The 21,794-nt window shown below is 44.9% G+C and overlaps 2 protein-coding genes across 3 annotated transcripts; both read right to left on the reverse strand.

Annotated features, from left to right (window-relative positions):
* Positions 1-476: 476 nt before the first annotated feature.
* Positions 477-4,075, reverse strand: RPS21 (ribosomal protein S21). Its single transcript, XM_003212012.4, has 6 exons — positions 3,971-4,075; positions 3,662-3,747; positions 2,763-2,826; positions 1,417-1,488; positions 720-775; positions 477-540 (listed from the first exon to the last, which is right to left on the reverse strand). The coding sequence occupies exons 2-6, from the start codon at positions 3,709-3,711 to the stop codon at positions 531-533; spliced, it is 252 nt and encodes an 83-aa protein (XP_003212060.1). The 5' UTR covers positions 3,712-3,747; positions 3,971-4,075; the 3' UTR covers positions 477-530.
* A 107-nt stretch (positions 4,076-4,182) lies between these two features.
* On the reverse strand, positions 4,183-21,691 carry CABLES2 (Cdk5 and Abl enzyme substrate 2). 2 transcript variants are annotated; one of them, XM_085241597.1, is made up of 10 exons: positions 20,929-21,691; positions 13,207-13,278; positions 12,922-13,014; positions 12,481-12,558; positions 11,235-11,343; positions 10,470-10,635; positions 9,676-9,779; positions 9,193-9,299; positions 7,695-7,899; positions 4,183-7,247 (listed from the first exon to the last, which is right to left on the reverse strand). In XM_085241597.1, exons 1-10 carry the CDS (start codon positions 21,501-21,503, stop codon positions 7,107-7,109), a joined length of 1,650 nt encoding a protein of 549 aa, XP_085097723.1. In that variant the 5' UTR covers positions 21,504-21,691; the 3' UTR covers positions 4,183-7,106. The 2 variants fall into 2 exon arrangements, with proteins under 2 accessions (XP_085097723.1, XP_085097724.1); XM_085241598.1 differs by lacking the exon at positions 13,207-13,278 and having other exon boundaries at positions 20,929-21,688.
* Positions 21,692-21,794: the final 103 nt, after the last annotated feature.

Genomic DNA, 21,794 nt, shown 5'->3' on the forward strand with positions numbered 1-21,794 from the left:
CAGGCTGCAAGCACACAACAAAGTATTATTATTATTTTTTAAGTTTTCCATGAGCTTCAGTATTTGTAATTCACTTACAGAACATGTGTTAAAGGCAGAACAAATATTGTGAGCCTTTTATCAGCAGGAAAAAAGATAAACTTTGATAGCATAACCAAAACAAAGCCTTTGGTTTGGCCAGTGAAAAATCAGCAAGCAGGATTAGATTGTTCCATTGCAAACTGTTCCACTAGAAATGAAAAGAGATCAGCTACGATTGCAAAGCTTGTTATAATTAGAAAGATTATAATGGACAAAGTGTGAAGTGGAAATTCTTGATTTACAGCTGGTGCTGCTGTACAATCTGATTTGTCCTAAGAATTCAAAATTAGAATCCCTACAATGCACCCTTCATTGATACACATTTCTAAGTACTTTTAAGACAAACCACAATGAAACCACTGGTGCTCACTACTTGCACAAAAGACACAGCAAAGTATGGGTTGGAACTGTTTATTTTACATCCGATGTATCCATACCAGTTTCAGTCGTTAGAAGTTCCTAGAAGAAAATAAAACAAAGACATTACAAGCTGTTACACCTCAACAGCTCCACTAAGTATTTCAGATCAACTGTGCAAGCACTCTAAAAATACAACGTATACATTTTCATCCTGAAATTTGGATCTGGACTGAACGTTACCTCTGCAAATGTTATTATGGAAAGATAAACATACATACTTGGAAACAATTCCATCATTTTTTGCCAGACGCAGAATGGAGTCATCTGATTCCCCCTACAAGAAAAACAATAATTCTTAGGTGAATGAATGATTGCTGACACAGACTGAAAAGAGGCAGCAGCACCACTTACTAATAGCAGTGAATTGCACAAGGTTGTTTATTTTTTTTTCCAAAGCAGATCGTTGTATTTTATTGCCACAGATTACTGTTTTTAAAACAAGCTGTTAAGTTGTTTGTTCTTCAGAATAAGAAGCAGAACTTGATAAAATACACACTTGCATTAACAAGACACATTTCTGAGCAAATGAACTGCTGATGAACTCTAGAAAGCTTCACAAAGTGCTTCTTTAACAAATTTAAGACAGTATCATATCTAATAATGATAAACAAAGCCAGGGATCAGTTGCTTGGTGTATTCTTGGAAGAAAAAAATTCATTTGCATCTTCTACAGATTTTTAAAAAATACAAACATAAATGATTCTCCAAATCAAAGAACTGAGGGAAAAACATAAGAAACTGACTCTTAAAGTCAATTAGCTCATGTCTTCACTCTGTCTTTATTATCCCAACAAAAGCTTTTCCTCCAAAGCATGCTGAAAGCACACTTATTTTCCAGGGCCAAACAAAACTAAAAAAAAATCACTGGTCAGTATAAACAGGACCACAATCATATTGTTTCAAGGAAATACCCACCATCCTACGAATTGCTCCACAGATGGCATATGTTTTGAACTGCCCATTGACTCTGCCTGTTACCTTGTCAACCTGTAATTACAAGCAAATTACTCCATAGAGATTCTTACAGAATTCTTACATCATACTTGCCAAAAGCTCACTAACATTATTTGTTTTTCTGCAAAACCCCAAGGCAAACACTTCTGTTAGAATCTACAAGGTATATATTCAAAACAAACGTATTGTTTACTACATAACGTAGCTACAACATCTAATGGATCACACAGCATTACAAAATGCAACAGAAAATGGTAAACATTACTGCCTGTTTAGTTGTTTTTTCAAGTTTCTTTTAATTAAGACAAGGTAATTAATTAAGTCAAGCTGCCCAGAGAGGCTGTGGATGCCCCAATCCTGGAGGTGTTCAAGGCCAGGTTGGATAGGGCCCTGGGCAACCTGGGCTGGTATGAAATGGGGAGGTTGGTGGCCCTGCATGTGGCAGGGGGTTGGAGATTCCTGATCCTTGAGGTCTTTTCCAACCCTGGCCATTCTTTGGTCATTTAGGTGTGGGCTGAAGGGTACAGTGTTGTTACAAAGGAAGAAAAATGACCAAGTTGAAGGACATGAATGGTCTCATTTTATCCGATCACTGAGAAATTTAACGGGAGAAATAAGAGTGAACAATATAAATAATGAAATTAAACAGCGTAGTGAACACTGTAGTACCATGTGGGTTAGTTTCCAAGTTCTGCTAATCTCTGATCTTTGGAAAGCAATCAACAAGGGATCACTGAAGGACAGAGTGAACAATGGGTGTATTTGTCTAACGGTTACAAGAAATCACAAACAAAAATAATTTTAAAACGTTCTAAGTCAGATGGATTTTAAACAGCAGGGTCTCTTGATTTATATTGGAATGTAGCCTCGTGATCTCTCACTCAAGAAGAAATAAACAAAACTTCTCAATTCTTTTAATACTCCATGCTCTAATTCAACAAGAATACAAAATTGAAGAACGGGATAAGAAACGTGCTTTCTTGGACAGGTAAAACTGAAAAGGATACCAATCTTCCACAATTAAGCACTTCTTTCCTTCAGGAAAAGAAATCCCCTAATTTTAATTCTAAATATCTAAAGTTGGATGTTTTATTTAGTCACACAGTTAAATGGTCAGGAATAGGTCATTTTCAATCAAAAGGTTGAAAAGTAACCAGGAGTGACACAGTAGTACCATAGCAAGTACAAAAGCTCTCTGGCTCTACACTTGTACATTACTGGTTTACAACAAGTGTTCATATTTACTAACTTCTATCAAAACTGAAAGGCACTGCTCTCTTATCAAACCCTCCTGTTAAGAAACTTACCTCAGAAATATTTATCTGAATGGAAGCGTGGTCCTTAGCACCAATTATTCGGTTGCTGGCAGAGCTAGGGAGTAAATAAGGAGGTATACTTAAATAGACTGTCAAAGCTAGACTTACATGAAAACAATAGCTGCACAAGTTCACAATGACAACATGAGGCTCAGAATCTGCAGTGCACAAAAAAAATCAGACTTCAGTTTTAAGAGTGTTTGATGGAGACTTTCACTTTAGTCATTCTCAGCTGCCAACCATCCCTACAGTTTGGCTCAGTTTATTCCTATACAGTGCAGCCACGAGCACAGACCTTCAAAATGCTGTAATAATTTGGCTTTTTTTAACATGCATAAAGCATTAAGTCATTGAAATGCTTAAGAAATGTATTTCCTATACCTTTTTTCACCAGGAGCCATGAAAGCTATCAAAAAACATTCATGTTTTTCAGTTTGCTCAGAAATTACTGGCTTCAAAAACATCTAATTAAAAAAATAAATCACCCCAAAATAAACCACTTACGTGCACTTTATGAGATGTAAAAAAAACCTTCTCACTGTCCATTTTCTACAGACTCAACGTAAGTCTTTATGATGCACTCCCAGATAACAATCATCTAACACGTTTTCTGCAACAGCCTGCAGTGCAGAAATGCTACTACACTACAAACACGTTTCCTTTGAAAGCAGCCCTAAACCATCTGCCACAGCCACTGTAAGGGTGGCTGCTGTGCAACCCAAGAAAAGAGTATTCTCTTCAAATACAGTCTTCGCTGTAAAAAAACTTATAGTAGATAAGTAGAAATACTGAAATAAGATTCTCCTCCCCTCCCCCCCACCAAACATAATAGGTCAAACGTCAGCCTCCGCTCCCTTTCTCTGCCCGGGAACCACCACAGCACCGCTCACCATTTCCGAGGCACGTAGAGGTCCACGAACTCGCCGGCGTCGTTCTGCATCGTGTGTGGGTCGGGCCGGGCACCGAGCGCTGAGATCTGGAATGAGCGAGGCAGAGCTCAGCGCCGTCCCACGAGGCCCGGGCCCTACAGCTCCCCCACCCCGCCTCACGGCAGGCTGCGAACCGAGCTACGGTCATCCTCCCTCCCGCCTTCCAGCCCCCAGGACCTCTCCGGTTCTCATAGCCCTTTTGCGCCGGTTTCCCCTCCCCCGTCCCTCACCAAGCCCTGCCCTCAGACCAGCCGCGCGCCACCGCCATACCTCACGCACGCACCGCGGCGGAAAGGAAGGGCTGCTCGCCGGAAGCGGAAATGAGAGCGCGGGCGGGGGGAGGACTTCCGGCGTGGCGTCGTGACGTCACAGATGCGTTAGGCTCCCTCAGAGGCGGCCCGGGCCGCATTATCAGGCCTCCCCTGCCCGCCCCCGGCAGCACAAGCACCATTCCGAAACGCGACGTTTGGTTACAAAACACGTATCAAAACAGTTTTTATTTCACAGCTTCTTAAACGCACAAGTTGACGGGGGGGAGGGGAAATAAAAGTACATGGAACGGTCTAAGCCAGATTCATAAATAACATAGACAAAAAAAAACATAACAGTATTTATTTTTTTTTCCTTTCCTTCCCTACACGAGAAGGTAGAGCCTCTTGTCGAGAACTGCAACACCTGCCCCATTAGGAGTGCTCTGGGCACAGATGAAGCTGAGGAGGGTTTGGGTCCCGTTTATTAATAGGTAATGCAGTAATAGTCCTTCGCCACATGGTGGCAGCTTTTAGGTGAAATGATTAATACTGCCACAAAGGAAGAACTGAACGGGGCTGGAAGCTACGCACTGGAAACAAAAATAAACACATATACACAGCTACTGTATCGCTCCAGGACTGATCCTGCAGAGACAACACAAAAGAGGTACTCATTGACAAGCTGCATCTGGCTGCTGTTGGCCCAAAGCACTGCTTGTGCTCCTTTCCAACATCGCTGCCTCACTGCGCTGTCGCATCTGCCTGCACCCCACACAGCCTCCAGGCTCAGCACCACTGCGTGGGCCTCAGCCAATGTTTAGAATTACTTTTAAACAGCATTTTGTCAATTAATACTCCTAATCCGAATCTGTTCTTCTGAAGAAAAACAAAACAGCAAACCACACCAAAATATAACCAAAACCTTACCCATTTATGATGGTAAACAATAGTTCCCATTTTGCAAGAGGAACTCCAGCCCAAACACCCACTGCAACTAGACAAACTTCCACTGAATACAGACTGAACTGTTCCAAAAATAAATGCGTTTTTTCCCCTATATGGGGAGAAAGTTAATTGTTAAAGAAAACTCTTCATACACTAAGTAGAAAAAAATCTCCAGAGACATTCTCCAACTTCATTTTCACTAAGCAAAGTGGTCTATGAATTTCTGGACATACCACCTGAAAAATTTCTTTGATCAATTTCAGTTCTTCCTCCTTACCCATGAACACAGGGAGCAGTGGACCACTTCAGCTGTGCTCACGTCTGTTCACTAATTCCAAGGCTCACTATATATTTTTAGCACTTTGTTATTAATTGCATGCAAGGACAGTTATATTCAGTAGAAAGTTGAACCAGTAGGCAATTTTAAAACCCTTCTGTTAGATAATTGGCAAGCCTACCTTATTACCTGCCATCTCATTTACAAAGACTGGAAAGTCCTTCTGTGTTAAAGAGAAGCCAGAAGCATATTAAATTTACACAAATAACTTGAAGCTACGTACAGCTGAACACAGTTACAAAGGAGTCAATAGTCAGTGTGGTTATTACATATGAAAAGTACAATTTGAGCCCTACATAAAGAGGAAGGAGCTCCAATACACTTTGCTGCAACTCTAATGAAGCAAAATTAGCTTCAGGCAAAACATGGCTGAAGAACAAAGATTCAACTTTGTTTTTGCCTACAACATCTAATACAAGGAACAGAAATTTACATTACTTTACATACTGGATAGCAGGTACCCATACCTCAATACAAGGTGTAGCATTTCCATTTAGAAGTCAAACAATTACAAATTCAAAAAATTACAAATTTCTCAGTCTTAATAGCCAAGCATCAGTTTTGCTTCTTGCAAATGGACACAGCTATCTGTAATATAATATTGCTTCAGAAAATAAAACCAAGAGCCAATATCACAGAAGGTTCCACATGTAATCAAAGCTCATTCTCAACCTGGATATTTTAAGAACAAATGAAGGAATAGTCAATGGTCAAAGAACTTATTAACCTCTGTGTAAGCAGTGGGGTGCTGCCTGACACCAGCTGGTAAGTAGCTGTTCAGATGTGCAACAAATGCTAGTATTATGAGGACCATCACAGTGATACAATGCTTGGAAGAACGGAGTAAAAAAAGTAGCATTTTCAATATCAAGCATGCTTTTTGTCATTGGCTTGGTTTGGCAGAAATAGCATTACTGACTTACTGACTTAAGTACTTGCTCAGAGCATGTAAGACCATATATAATACAGTCCTACTGGAAAAGGTGCTTAGTTCAGACTATAGAACTCAGAAACAAATCAATGTAAGAAATTGTATTTTTAGACCAAGTTGCTCTTGGTCAAAAGCACTCATCTTTCATTTAAGAGTGAACTGGGCTGGTAATCACCTTGCTGCAACTACCTAGTTCAACAGGTGGTGTTTCATGACACATTTCAAAACAATCTTTAAATAAAATGTATGTCTTTTAAGATATTATAGTTAACTAAATTGAAACAGCAACTTCAGTCGAGTTATAGATAGTATAGGACAGATGCCATGGGTATCACTAGTGCAGATATACTGGAATTGTTTTCCTTATATGCAAGGCCAATGCAGGTAAAGAATAAATGGCTATATAAATTCAGGATTCTCTATGAAATAACATAACTAACTTAAAAAGTACTGGTACCAGACCAGCCAGTTTTAGGCACATCTTTAAAAAAAAATAAAGTATGTGTTCCATTAATGTAAAAATGCAAGAAGACTCTTGGAAACATTTGGACTTTATGGTGCACTGGAATGGAAGTGATGCTTCCTTTAGTTTCAAGGAATAAAATAAAAGCTTAAAAAAAAAAAAAAAGAAACAATACCATAGGATTCTTCATAGGGAAGAACACTTTTAGTAAAACTGAAAAGATAAATAAGGAATAATCAGCAGCCATGACAGCTGACTGGTGAATATTTGTGCTTTAAATGTCCAAAACAAAATGAAGTTCAACATCTCTTCTCGTACCATCTCCCAGACTTCACATGTGTGTCCATAATGCAAACCTCAACAGTTTGAAAACACGCTGCAGACTTGAGAGCTAGAGCTGGCAGGATGCTCCCAGGGCACAAAGGCCAATGGCAACGTCAGCAGCAGAGCTCCAGCTGCCAGCTGGAGTGTAGCTTTGGTTAAGACTGTTGTGTGAGCCGTCTGTAGTGAGGTAACACTTGGTTTTCAGGAAGATAGAGAGCCAGTTCCAAAGCTACAAGGACAGTGAATTCAAAACCAATAAGATCTCTTCTGTTGAATCTGAATCTCTCTTCTAATTTCTATGACAGTGAGAAATAAAAAAAAAAAAAAAAAAAGAGGGAGAAACAGAATCAGTTATCCAGAATTTATCGATGCACTTTCAGATTAAGTCAGCGTAAAAGAGGAATAAGTGATGCAAGACCAGAGAGAAGTACTGCACAGATCAAACATGTAGATCAGCACAGCTGTCACACCCACACAACAGTTACTGTTTTCCAGGCAACCACTAGACACAAAAAAACCCTCACTGTAAGATCAGTAGGACATTATACTGTATCACTCAGGAGCTTTTCATAAATTAGAAAAAGCATCCAAAAGGAAGAGCCCCGGATGAAGCTTGAAACTAACTGAAAGAGAGTCTTGAATGCAACATGCATTGCTGAAAATCTTGTTTCTTTTCATCTTTGCTTTGTTGTATGAAAAAGGAAGGTTTTGACCACACCCAAAACATGCCTCGTAGTACTTACATCTATAAGATGTTTAACTTCGTGTTTCCTGAGATCACTGCTGATCTTGGCTGCAAGCAGAACGCAAGCACCAGCACACAGTTTGCGGTTCTGTTTGTTGAGTTTGCCTTGGAGAACAAGCTTCTCAAAGTACACATAAGCCATGGACACAGTAACTGGCTCCAGATTGCATTCTTCACTCAGATTCCGCATCTCTCTCTTCAAACTAAGAACAGGGAGGAAAAAAGAAAAAACACCCTCTGAGACACAACGGCTTTTAGAAGATGCTGTAGGTACACTTCAGCGTGTACACACCTACAGTGTGAGTTTCACTGTGGAAACTCAGAAGAGCACGCACTCAAGACTCTTAGTTGGAAAACCAGGACTGGTATGATCCCAGACTGGAGCAGCCCAGTTGGCAGCAAGCTGGAGCTGATCCATGAACTGATTTAACCTGGCTGACTGTGAAAGCACAGTTCCTTATCTGACCGTGAACACTACGAGTTCAGCTCCTTCACTGAAGCACAGGCTGTTGCTGTACAGATCCCTCTGAGATCATAAACAGGTTCATGATTCATAAGACCCAACTGCCTTGACCTACACACCATCACATCAATGCTGTGCAGAGGGAGGCCTGTTTCCCACACACCTCACAGAAGAATCAGGTCTGAGGGGGAAGGCAAACTGCTTCATACCCTCCCACAGCAGATGGCTCTTCACTTCTGCATGAAGGTGAACGTTATGCAGGATGCTCCCTCTCATTGCTATCACCATGTTACAAAGCTCTCTGCAAAAATCCCTGCTTGAAACAACTAGAAAGAGGAGCACGCAGGGCACTGCCAGACTTTGAATGAGCAAACCTTGTCCTCAGCTGGGAACTGCAGTGCTAGTGATTCAGCAGTATCATGTTCTAAGCTGGCTATTCCAGAAGGCACTAATTGCATTAACTCTGGTGTAATACCAGCAGGATTACAGCTCTCAGAAGGCGTAACAGTACATCTCATTGGTGAACAGTCAGACATTTCCTGGATGGTGAGGAATTCTGTGTGCACAGTCCTGCCTTCAAAAATACTTCAAGAAATACTTTTCTTTACCAAGTTCCCAGAACAGACTTTTTTTGTTTTATTCTAGAATACTGTTGAGACTACATTCATTAGCAAAACTTGTAATTGAAAGGTGAAAACAGCCAGAGAGACGAACTGGATAAGAGCAGGACTGCATGAAAACCAAACAATTGAGTTACAAGTATTTGTTTCAAAGCTGATACTACTTCATTGTTAATTGGCTATTAGCGTTGATGAAGCAAAACTCATCTAGGCTGAACGATGAAAACCAACTGTTACTCTTTCTCAGCAACCTAAGCATTCCTGTCATCCTACAGCCAGCTCAACCAGCAACAAGAGATTAGCATTTAATCATATATACTATAAATAGATCTAGTATTTGCTCCATACAAGTGACAGATAAAAGCAGCATTGCACTGTGTAGATGATCTCATTATTCACTGCTTGTTCCTTACCTCCTAATTTTGCTCAGTGTCAACTTGATATGAGGAAACTTCTCTCTGAAGGTTTCATTCATATCCTTTTTAAGGTCCGAGGGTTTCACGTATTCTATGACTGTTGTCTGAAACACAGGAAGAAAAATTATTTGTCCTGTGAACAGCACTGACAGCTGAACAAGTCTGTCAAGGACAAAAGGTAAAAACAAGTTTTATTTTATAATTCTCTAATGTCCAGGTAATAGCCCAGATTGAGTCTCAGCCTCAGAAAAAAAAATCTTAACAAACGAGTAAGCAAAGTTACCATAAATAAATGCCAACACAGAGATATGACAAGTCGGTCCTTGACAAGCTCAGCATACAAACTCAACCACTTGTGCATCTCCCAGTCAGCTCTTAAGAAGCCACAACTGCTTCCTCAAGGACTTTTTCTCCCCAGGGGAAGTTGTTTATAGGAGGATCTCTCAGGCACTCTCTCTGCTCAGGTACACAACCACTCACCATGTAAGAGGCAAAGATGAGAACCCGTTTATGTTTTCCACAGGGCCACTGAGGATCATCCAGAAGATTAGGATCGTACTCTGCCACTTCCCCGGCTTCGTTTCCTGAAGGAACGAGGAAAGCAAAACATTGAGCCATAGAACTTCAAATTTCCTGTTTCCTTTTTAATAAAGTGTTCAAACAGCAAACACTACAAGTCTTCGCAGACCCTACAGGAAGGCAAGCTGCAGCTAGGGTCACCCATTTGCATTCTGTATGTGTCAGGCATTAGATATACAAAGCAAACAAGCTGTCTCCAACATATGCCCAACACCATTTTAGACGGTGCAAACTAACAGTTTGTCTTCCACAAGTATGCACAGAGAACTGCACAAACGTGGTTTGTTGCTCAAATCTAGCAGATGATAGCATTGTCAGGTTTGCTCTTCTACACAGTTTAACATAAGCCTTTGATTTGTGCATCGTTACACTGCTAGAAGGCAAGGAAGGCCATCTGTACCCATGCACACCAGATGTTTCTTGCTGAGCAATATTAAGCTTCACATTTCCAAGGAAATGCTTTGCAGTCCTTGAATTGCATCAGCTACATCAGATACAAAGAGGATGCAAGGAATGCATACAAGTCCCTCAGTCCTAAGGCTCGTCCTTTACACTTCACTAACAAGCCTTCTCCGCTCAGCTCTAAGCAGTCTCCTTCCAAACACTTCACCACTTGCAGTTGTTTCTGACAAACGGTTCTTTCCCACCTTTCTGCTCTGTGCAGAAGTGGTGAGCATGCTGGCAGCCATCCTTACCGATCTCTGTTCCTGCTGGTATCATTTTTGCAGTCACAGGTTTATATCTTGACCCAGGAAGACTCCGTGAAGCACCAGCTCTGGAGGAAGGGACAGCACTATGGCTGTCAGCCTTGCGAACAACCAGGGCGTTGGTTGGGTACAGGAATTTTGCATAGGACACAACCTTCAAGAAAAGAAAGTTGTACTAGTTATGGGGAAAAAAAAATACTGAAAGCTTATTTCCAGACATATAGGATTCTACAACTCAGAGATCCCCTGTGAGAGTGAGGACCTTGAAACTGGGGGCTGGGAGGAAAAACCTAAGCCTGAAAAGCCTATACTTTGCTTTTGTGGTCTTCAGTATGAAAGTGTTGTTGGGGATGTAAGAAAAGAAATCACATCAATAAAATTCTGGCAATATAGAAATATAACTGAAGAGGTATGCATTTCATCCTTTAAAAAAAATCATTTTAAAAAAATTATTCAAATATTGTCTGAGATGCCAGCGAAGACAATTCTCCAGAAACGGAGGCAGAAATGACCAGAGAACTGACAGCCTCCTCGGAAGCATTATCACAAGTCAAACATTCAAAACTTTAAGGATCTAAGCAGACTTCCACTGCTCTGATAAGTTACAGTTCTCAGTTGATAGAAGTGCTACGTAAAGCAAGCGATTTGTCCCTGGATCAAACAGTCACAGAGGTGAAAGCAGCCAGCTGACCCACCCATCACCCCACACCAGGCATCAGCATTACAGACCAGGAGAAAAAAGGATTTTCTTACCTTGCCATCCGCCCCCAGCTCTACTCCTTCCATTCCAAGGACCATCTCAGTGGAGACTGAAACGCCCCCAGAAGGATGTCGCTGCTTCTGTCCATCCATCTTCAGATCACTAAATGCAGACAAGAAAATGCACTGTTGCAAAACACAGCATGAACTCAGCTGCCCTTAAGGTGAAGACCAGGGCCTGCCCTGTGCCTCCACCAGCACCACAGGGTCGGAGCTCCACTATGCATGAACTGGACTGTCCACCAACCTCATCTCCAAGTAAGTACTAATTTTTCACTACTTTTTTTCCAAACATGGAGATGTTTTATTAAATCAAGAATCGCACTTCATCTCATTCTAAAAGTCAAATCTGCAGCAATGTGCCCATCAAAAAAGGGGTTATTTTTAGGTATGGTCCTTCTGCGTAAGACAAACCACTGATAAGACAGAAATGCTCAAACACTCAGCAGCAAGCATGATTTATATGACTAGTTTTCCAGGATCAGAAGCTGGCCTTTCTATTGCCATTTTCCAGCCACTGAGCACACAAGCTCACACTGGGAATTAGAGCTGCTACCAGAACTCTGCTTCAGTGATGGCAGCATGCAGCATCGTCACCTATATTCCAGCACAAAGACAGCTTTCAGTTGAAGAACAGCATTGCCAGCTTCCACACAAGCAAAATAACACTGAGCTCACAAGTGCCCTAAAATAACATCAGCAACCTTGCTGCTTTTCCATTAAACGTTTTCCCATCAACTATTTTTACAGCAAGTGTATTTGAATACAATACAATTCCCACCACTAAACATCCGTTTCCTTCTGCCGTATGTTACGTACAGGACAGAAGTGACAACACAATTGTTTTGGCAAAGTGGATTAAAATAAAATGATTTTCTATAGTGTACTTGTAGGTCAGACCTTCACAGAATCAACAGTTCACGAGAAACTGAGCAAAGCTGTGAGGAAATCTAATTAGCAGGACTTGTTTCTCATATTTGACCCTATTTACAGTTCCACGCAAAAAATGGAGTACAGCTGTTAAAAGCAGTATCAATCAGGCTACACTGCTTCTATTTGGCCTAGACTGTGGACAGTGACATTCACGGCTTCAGAGAGGTGAAAAAAATAGAAGAGCATCTTAAACCTCATTTATAGCTTCACTATACAGGGGCTTCCCAGTAAAGAAAGATGCAGATCTATAGCAGATATACTCATTTAAGACCTTTCACAAACAATAGCACAGTTAAAGGCAACTTACCTGATACGTAAACTCTCCCCATAAGGTAGGATAGAAAAAGCCACACACAGCGTTCGTTTAGCACAGATTAATACAATCCTGTAAACAGATGGGAAAAGATCAGGATAAGAATTATGATCCAGAAGTTACAAAGCAGTTTTCTATGAAACACAAGAGGGACTCCTCTTTGTGCTAGAAAGGAGGATGGTGTTAGGGCTGAATGGCTTAACCTCCTTCCTTTCTCCTCATGGAGTGGCAGAACCATCAGCAAATTGCTGCAGATGTAGCAGATACAAATACCCATTGCCTTCAACATAAAACATGTTTAAAATTAGGAAGACCACAGAGACAGTGCATTATTCCCACTGATGTTAACCAGCTAACCACACGGAACTAGAGCTTGTTTATGGGCACATCCCATTACACACAAGTACGAGGGTACAGCTGATCTCCAGTTGTTACCTGCTGTTCTTCGTGTCATACTGCCTCATGTTCTTGATGAAGTGCATCTTCTTCAAGTTCTTGTGCCTCGGTGACCCAGATATATGCTTGGTTCTGCAATTATAAGACAAAGCCCAAACACTTAAGTGCTCTGAAAAACAATAAAAAAAGGAAAAACCGTGCCAGATTTATGATTAGATGGCAGCACTAGCATGCAGGACCTCAGATACTGGCGTGGAAGAGGGTGGAGGGAGGAGAGGACTGCATGCAACGAGTCAAGGTTAATGCTGCTTTTGAAAAAAGTACCTTTGTACACTGGCATATTCCACTATGTCTTCTAAAAAGTCTAGAGAGCAGCGCTGGGAGATAAAACGCCTTCTGTAAAATGTACAACACCACGAAGAGTGAACAGTATTAGTTCCATGGCCTCTGAGTTTATGAACTGCAACAGATGTATGAGCTCTTAGGACAAATGGCAGCTTTTCTTGGATTTGTTTTGTAGGTAAACACTCTTCCAATGAGTTCCACATTCCTAAAAAGGCCAAGAACTTGCTTTCCCTGCTAGGAACTTTGAAGTCTTTGGGTACATGTTTATATTGGCTTCATTAACAAGACCACTCAACACAAAAGAACACCTACCTCTAAGCTAAACGCCTAAAAAGCTTCCAGAAACACATCTGAAATCTTATCAGAAAAGTCACAAAAAGTTCTCTACACAGACCAAGGCATTTTATATCAGCCTACCAAAACACATCAACACACACATCTGTATGATGACAGAACATCTGTAGCTTCACTCCTGCCCCAGAACACAGTGCTGCTCCAGTAGCAGACCGTGAGTCTGGGATGTGAGCTCAGTAACACGGACAGAGAGAATAGCAGGGAGGGCTGTTGGAGGAAGCAAAGTGTATTCAGGGTCCATCTGAAATCCCCAGATGAAGATACAAAGAGAGTAACAGTAGGAACCTTGTGAGTTAGTGTGACAGTTAAGTTTATTGACAGAGTTCTACAAAGAAACTGGCTGCAATTTCTATAGGAAGAAGGTCCTCGGATTCAACCAACACCACAACTGTCAAACTCTATGTTTTCCACTCTAAGCATGCAACGTGCTGTGGTTTTAGCACAAACCATGTGTATTCCAGTGCCAGTAACAAAGTGATATCATAACTCAACTGACAGACAAAAAAAAAAAAAATCACCATGGAAGCCAACTTGGGAGAAGCTTACGGGACATATGTGTAGGATGCTGGGTTAACCAAGGCCTAAAGCTTGAAAGTGAACATCCAGCCCTAGACCAAAAGCAGTTAGATGTGGGGAGCCATGGGCAAGGAGGGTAGATAAAGTGGGATTTCTTAATTGCTAGCAGCTATGGATGAGTTTTTACAGCAAAGTTGGACAAGCAACCCAAACACACAGCTTTGTTGCTACACAAGAGGCCCGATGGCATTCTGGATGTGAACGTGATCTGGTTCCTGCTTATAAATGGACATAAGCATCCAGGCTTCAGTTTTAAAATATTTTTGCTTTCCAGTGAAAGCTTCAATGCTTTCACATACGGGTGCTTTAGTCTACTCTGGCATTTATCCTGTAATTTGGAAAAAAAACCAAACCAAACAAACCAACAGACCTACAAAACATTTCATGAAAATGTTTTCTATCTCAAATGTTATGACATGAACACAGCTGTCAGTGACTCCACTGCTGTCATGGAACCACAGATCCTGAGCTGAAAGGACCCCAAGGACCAACAAGTCCAACTCCTGGCTCCAAACAGGAACACCCAAAATTCCAACAGGAAAAGCAAAAGCAAACCCAAAGCCAATGACAACAGGGATGAGAGCACAAAGCACCTGATCCCATGGCGCTGCAAGAGCACATCTCATCAAGTGCTGCTGCAGTGAAAGGATCTTGACCCTTTGCTCAGAGCCACAATGACTCATCCCTGCTGTGCCAACAGGAAACTTCATTTTTAGCTGCACTTCAGCTGAGATTTTCTGTCCTCATGTGAAGCTGTCACTCCGGAGAAATTCAACGCGCCAGAGATGCTCTCCTCCAATCTCAGAGGTCTCACTGGTCCAGAGCACACTGCACACTGCGTGCTCAAGCAAACATTTTGCAGCACCAAAGCCTTGTTGGAGTGGTGCTAACAGCAGCACTTCTTTATTACACAGTGCAGTAAGCTGCAAACTAAGGCTTTTTTTTTTTTGAGTTGTCCGCACTTAGCTTGCAACCTGTCTTAGTTTCAGTGCTCTTCTCACACAGTCAGTTCACACCTACAGGAAGCACAGAGTCATGCAGCAGCCCTGCTCCTGCCCAATGAAGAACAGCAGAGCCACGCACCCTGTGCTAAGCAGTCACCCAGGATAACACCCCTTGTTCTGATCTGAGTTCAAAAGACTTCAAGTCAAGACACAGAGCACCTGCTGCCAAGTGCGACCTCAATACAACAGCAGAAAGCCAAAACCAGAACTTGGTTACCTTACACACCACAATCTGCCTGGCAATTAGACATCAAAGCAGTCAATATTAAAACTTTGATGTCAGCAGGACCCTAAGGGAAGTTCAAACCACCTGAGAGCCAACACAGCTTGCTCCTGGACAAGCTCCGGAGGGTTGGTTTGTGTCTGTCTGTCCATCCAGCCCTCATCAAGGCCTCCCTTTTGTGCTTTCTCACTGTTTTGAGTCAGTAAAGTAGGACCCACCCAGGACTGCACCACACAGAGCATGTGCCCAGAGATAAGGGTCAAGATGAGGAATCCTGGGTTAAGCCAGGCCTCGTTATCTGCGTGCACACAGAATCCAACAGCACTGCTCTGAGCTGACCAGGCACCAACCAGACACCTTCAGAACAGATAAAACCCAACCATGTGTGCTCAGTTTCATTTCCACTCCCATCCTGGCAGGCAGCAGCCAGCCCTAATTACCCTTCTGATAGATTTCCCACTGAAAGAACCCCACTTCTCAGTGCTTCCAGCCTCACATTCGTATCAGCAGGGAAGTAACAAAGAGAAACAGCTCTTGGATCCTGGGCCAGAGGTTAACCCAGCTCTTAAGTGTTCCCAGCAGGACAGGACACAGCTCAGAGCACTCTATGTATAGAACCAGTAATCCCTCAGTGTCCTGCAAACTGAAAGGAAAAAGCTGTGCAAGCCACGGCCTCTGACTGTAGAGCAGTCTTTCAGGAGGCTCAGGGCAGGGTCCCCAGCCCACCTAGAGGCCAGGCCACATGTGGACACCCAGGAGACCACAAGAGAGAGGAAGCAAACCAGATGATCAAAGAAAAAGAAAAAAGAAAGGTGTAAGAGTAGGAAGAAGAATGACCCACACCCGGCCTACATTTTTTCTTAATATCTGTGTCCTTCCATCCCATAACACCATGAGCTGCACTCCTCGCCCTTCTCCAGGGGGCAGGATGCTATGGTGCACACACACACCCATGGGCACTTGGCTAAAATCAGCAGGTGGGCTCAGATCCTCTGCTGCTCCTTCACAATGCACACTGCTAATAGATGAGCAGAACAGATGAGGTCAGGAATTTTTAATTACAGCATAAAATTAGGGCTAATAAAATTTGGTTTCTTATTTCTCACTCCAAAGTTACTTGTATGGCTGCCCCCTTGTAAGGTGTTCCGCATACCTCAGTGCAATCACAGCTGTCAAGAGACTGAGTTATTGACGTAACGATGACAAAAATCAGCTACTGGTTTGTGCAGGCTTACTGACAACTGCCAAAGGTGATCTGCTCAAGGAGCCCAGATCCCAAACCTCGCTTTCAATAGGGAGACACACCGGTCAGATCTGCTTTGTCAGGGCACACCATGCACAATCACAGTGTGGCTTTCCCTTCCTCACGGGTGAGCCAACAACCCACAATGAACTGTGCTGTTGTGGCTGGGTAACAGCACTGCCATCAGAGGATTACAGGAATCTGATCCCATCTTTAAGCTTAGTTTTTCTCAACTGCTACTACATAGGCAGTCTGGAAGACACTTGCTGCTTCCAAGCTTGCATTGTAATGTGTGAGAATCCCTATTTCCACACCCCATGCCTCACTGCTATCAGTGACTTAAGCATTTGCTGCTCCTCCAAAGCAGATTGAGCACAGCTCACTGGCAGCAACACCTCTGCAGTAACTACAGACATAGAAATTAGACCACGTTGATAGTAAATTACATTCAAACCACTGTCATCACCACATATTTGGTGCAATACATGATTTTGAGTACACAAAGTACACTCCAAAGCATGGAGTGGGGCTATGTGGCATACCTCAGGGTTAGAGAGGAGGTCCCAAATCTTTGACCTTTGTGTACTTATTCAAGGTTTGTTTGCAAAACTGAAGGGCTGCAGGGCTTTCCTGCTGGTCCCAAACCCACAAGCAAACCCTGCACTCCTCGCAGAGCAGCAAAGCCCCGTGCAAGGAATGGAGCATGCAGCACGTGGGACAAACGAGGAGACAAGAAACTGCAGCAAGACTGGAGGTGGAGGCAGAGCACATAGGGAGCTTACTCAGCCTGTAAGATTTTAAGTACTAACAAGGAAATAAGTGACTGTAGATCTTTGTCACAGTAGCTGCTGCCTCATTGCTGGTTCACAACCACATAAGATTAAGACCTGACCTAATGCTAATCGGAAGCAGTGCCCATATATCACATTGCTCTGGTACTAAGGGTGTTTCGACAATCCAAGAAGAAAACGATGCCTTCTAGCAAGCATTACGAAAGCAGTCTGTTGCAACAAAGCCCCAAGGCAGGCAGGCAGATGTAAGGCTGCAGTGCCCAGAGCCCACTTCTCCTAAAGCACACTTACACCTCTGGAGAGCCCTCTGGGGCTGCTGCTCCCAAAGCCAGCAGGAGGTCCTGGCCAGAACGCTGCTCCCCAGGGCTCTGCCATGTCCTGTGGGTGTCTCTAGCTGGAACCAGTGTGGTTCCCCCTTGTGCTTCACGTTCTGTTTGCTAAAATGACCAAAATGCTGACCAAAACAAACATGTGAAATGCAAGAGATGTCACTGAGGACATTATACATTATGGAAATATTCAAGTACTTCCCTGAGAGATGATACATCTCATCATGTGCCTTGCTAAAATAAGAGCCTTTGGCACAATAAAACTCCCAAGTTAAAGGAAAAACCCAACAAACAACCCAAGGGCAGTGCTCCCAGAAGGCAGCTGCTTCCAACCAAGGTGCTGCAGCTCCTGCAGAAGCTTCTTGTGTTACAATCTCAGTGCTTCCCACAAGCCTGGGCACTGCCTGGTGAAACACTTTCCCTTCCCTTGCACTTCCATGATAAGCCAAGATCTCTTCACATCAGCCAACATCATCTTTACAGGTTGAAAGAGTAAATTGTACACACGGTATCTACAAACCAAAGGTTAAGAGTTTAATAGCTCTGTATCCAAAGAGCTCAGCTGCAGCCCTGCTAGTACCTCCCACCTGCCTTATCAACAGTACCTCATTGAAAAACTCAAATTTCATAGTTTGCACGCACATCACAGTACAGAATTTGTGAAATTAATGTTCCCTTTTTTTTTTCCTGAAACAAAAGGCCTAGCAAGCCATACCCAAATCCAAAGCAAAAGCATTGTCTTGCAATTAAACTGCAGCAGACTTCCGTACTCAGCAAAGCTATGCAAGAAGCACTGAGAACCTCAGATGTCAGTATTCACCCTCATGTGCACACAGAATCCAGTGTATGGCTCTGTTCAGAGTGGGCTTTGCAAAACCCAAGTGCTATGGCTCAAAAGAGAGGCACCAGCTGGGAGGGACAGAAGGAAGAGAATGGAGGGAAGTACTCCAGACTGCAAACCAAACAAACTACGCTTTAAGGCAGCACGCTGAGATGCCGTAGGCTTCAGAGTCAAGAATTACAGCTGCCAGGCACACCCCTTGCTGCTGACTGATGGATGTACCTGGCTGGAAATGACAGGCAATCAATAACAGAGGCAGCTATGTGTTGTCAGGCATTTGCTATTGGCCACATGCATTCACCTGTGGGCACAGCGTGGGAGAAGTCTGCTGAAGCAATGCTGCTGGGGAGCAGAGTGCAGCCATAACATCTCAGCTGAGCTTTAAATACAGCCCAGGCAAAGGAGGTGTTTGTGTTCAGCCCTGAGCAGCACAGCAGCCCACAGCCACAGCTCAGAGGTCGCAGCTCACAGCCCCCAATCAGTACTGCTGCTTCCCTAACAGCACCATGCCTGCCCAGGCTATTGTACAGAAGGCTTAGAAATTACAGCTTTTAAGCATTATGTTTCATCCGTCTCCAAAAAACGTGTATTAGCACAGGATATGTGCTTTTCTTCTTTTTAATAAATGTTTCTCAAAATGAAAGCAGCTGCAGAACTGACAGCAGGACAAAACACTGCATTAGCCATCACCAGCAGGAAAACCTGATCTAGCACTTCTGTTGCACACAGGGAACTGATTTGATCACACCTATGTCAGCAATACAGCATCCAATCAACGCTTCCAAGCAGAGTTGGTCCAAAGCACTGCTGTTACCACTGCTGCTCAGACTCCCACTCCCACTTTGAAATGATTTAGATTAACTCAGTCATTTCTGATGCCCGTTGTTCCACTCGTTCTTTGACAGAACAAAAGAACAGAGTAAGGTGGAAAGGGAGAAGGGAGGAGAACAAGGCGGGTAAGGAAGCAATACACACACAGCATTGTAATTTAAGATGCCAGTAACAGAAGATACCTGAAGGGAAACAAAAGTGGGAGGTTAAGTCATTCAGTTTCTGAAGCAGCACTATGAAGCAAAGCATTCAGATTAAACCATGCCTCCAAGGAGTGCTGCCAGCACACACCCAGCTCTTGCTGGAAGTTTCCATCCTAAAGGACCTGACAGCCATAGAGCATCTCAGGAACTCCCTACCACGTCCCGTAGGCAGGTTATGGTGCATAACACAGATCAGAGATACAAGCAGACAAATGCTGAATGCAATGCCCTATGCTCTTGCAGCCATCTCTTCCCCAAGATGAAATATTGGCCTGTTTTGTCACTGCTCACACAGAAGCCCTTTCACTCCTCTGGTTATCTCTGCATGCTTCTCTCTACCTTCATTTCCCATTTCAATCTTTCTTTTCAGCTGGATTGATTGGAGCCCCTGGTGGAGCATAACAGCTCAAGATGAGATACCAAGAGAGGCAGAAAGGACATCGAACAAGATGTACTAAAGAGTATTTTCTTAGCTTCCGATTGACTTGGCATGGAAAAGAGAGGGAACAAATAACGTCACAGAAATCTCTCTACTTCTCAAGCTCCTGATGCTAAGCTCAAAATCATCGTCCGCAACATTAAACCAAAGAGCATTCAAGAGAAGAACAGCTCAGCACCCTAAAGCCCTGGAGGAGGACCCCACACCCCTACTCACAGGGCTGCTGCTCTCTGGCTTTGCTCATCCTCCCGCGATCAGGCGGCACACCCGGCTGCGCGCCCAAAGGCAGCACCGCTAAGTGCACCGCAGCTCCCAGCTCTGGAGCACGGACATCAGCCCCTGACAGAGCAGCTCTATGGACCACAGAGAATTGGTGCCATCGGTTTTGTCCTCCTTATCGGCAGGCTCTGGGGGTCATAGCTCACTTTACAAAGCTCTTTATGCAAGAAACGGCCTAGAAGGAGCTCTTTTAGAGCTCAAATCCCCGAGATCCCAGCCGGACCAGCTGCCTTCCACCGAGCAGAACGCCGGCACAGCGGGGTTGAGAGGAGCCACCCGGCCACACAGCGGGAACTCCGCACCCCGGGGCTGAGCGAGGCGCTCCCGTAGGATGAGGGCAGCATCCCCCGATCGGAGCGGCCCCGCGGCTGCCCCGCCCGCCCCCTGCAGGTGCTCCCCCGGCCCCGCGTCCCACGCCCCCCTCCTCCCCCGGGGCCGCGGCTTTCCCACGCTCGTTCCCCACCCCCCGGGGGCACCGGGCAGGGTGAGGGCCCTGGGAAAGCTCCGCTCTCTCCTCGGCTTCCCACGCCCCAACGGGGCCGGGCTCCGCGGAGCGGGGAGGAGCCGGGAAGCCCTCTCCTCACTCACCTCTGCCGCTGCACCTCCAACGCTAAGCCGGTGCTCTGCGTGGGGCTCAGCAGCCCCGCGGCCCCCGGTTTGACGGCGCCCAGCAACGCGGGGGGTCCGGGGGGGGCGGGCGGGCAGAGGGGGCCGCCCAGCAGCAGCGCGATGCCCCCGCGGGGCGGCTCCGCGTCCCCTTTCAGCCCCGCGGGGGATGCGGCGGGCGGCGGCGGCAGCAGCAGAGCGGGAGGGGGCCCGTTGGGCGCCCGCGGTGGGGACAGCAGACGCGGGGGGGCTCCGGCCGGTTCGACCGCTTCCTCCGCTTCTCCCGGGCCCGCGAGTGGAGGCGGCGGTTTCTCAGCCTCCGGGCAGGAAGGCGGGCGGCCGTCAAGGGAGATGTTGTTGAGGAAGAAGAGCGCGGCCTGCCGCCGCCGGGAGTCCCCCCGCTTCCGCGGAGGCGGTGCCGGCTGCTCGCGGGGCGGCCGCGGGGCCGGGGAGCCGCACGCAGCGGCCGCGGCCATTCTCCGAATGAGCCGCGAGCGCCTCGGCAGCCCGGGCGGGGCGGCTCGGAGAGCGGCGCCGCCAGCGGCTCGCTCGTTCATTGGTTGAGTGTCGGCGGGATGCAAATGAAACGGGACGAAACGCTGAGCTGATTGGCTCGGAGCGTGGCCACGCCCATCCCGCCGGCAGGCAGCGCTCCGCAGGGTCCTAACGCCGCCGTGCCGCCGCCGCTGGGCTCCTCTGGTCGGGGGCTGCCCCACGCACGGCCCTGCCTCCCCCGGGGCTGCGATTCGGGCAGCCCCCTCCTCTCTTGGCTCCGTCCCTTCCACACCCACATCCCCACAACCACCCATCGCATCGCTTTTCTGTTTTTTACTAAAAAAAACTTAAAA

This window comes from Meleagris gallopavo, chromosome 22 (assembly GCF_905368555.1).
Source record: "Meleagris gallopavo chromosome 22, MGAL_WU_HG_1.1, whole genome shotgun sequence".
NCBI lineage: Eukaryota > Metazoa > Chordata > Aves > Galliformes > Phasianidae > Meleagris > Meleagris gallopavo.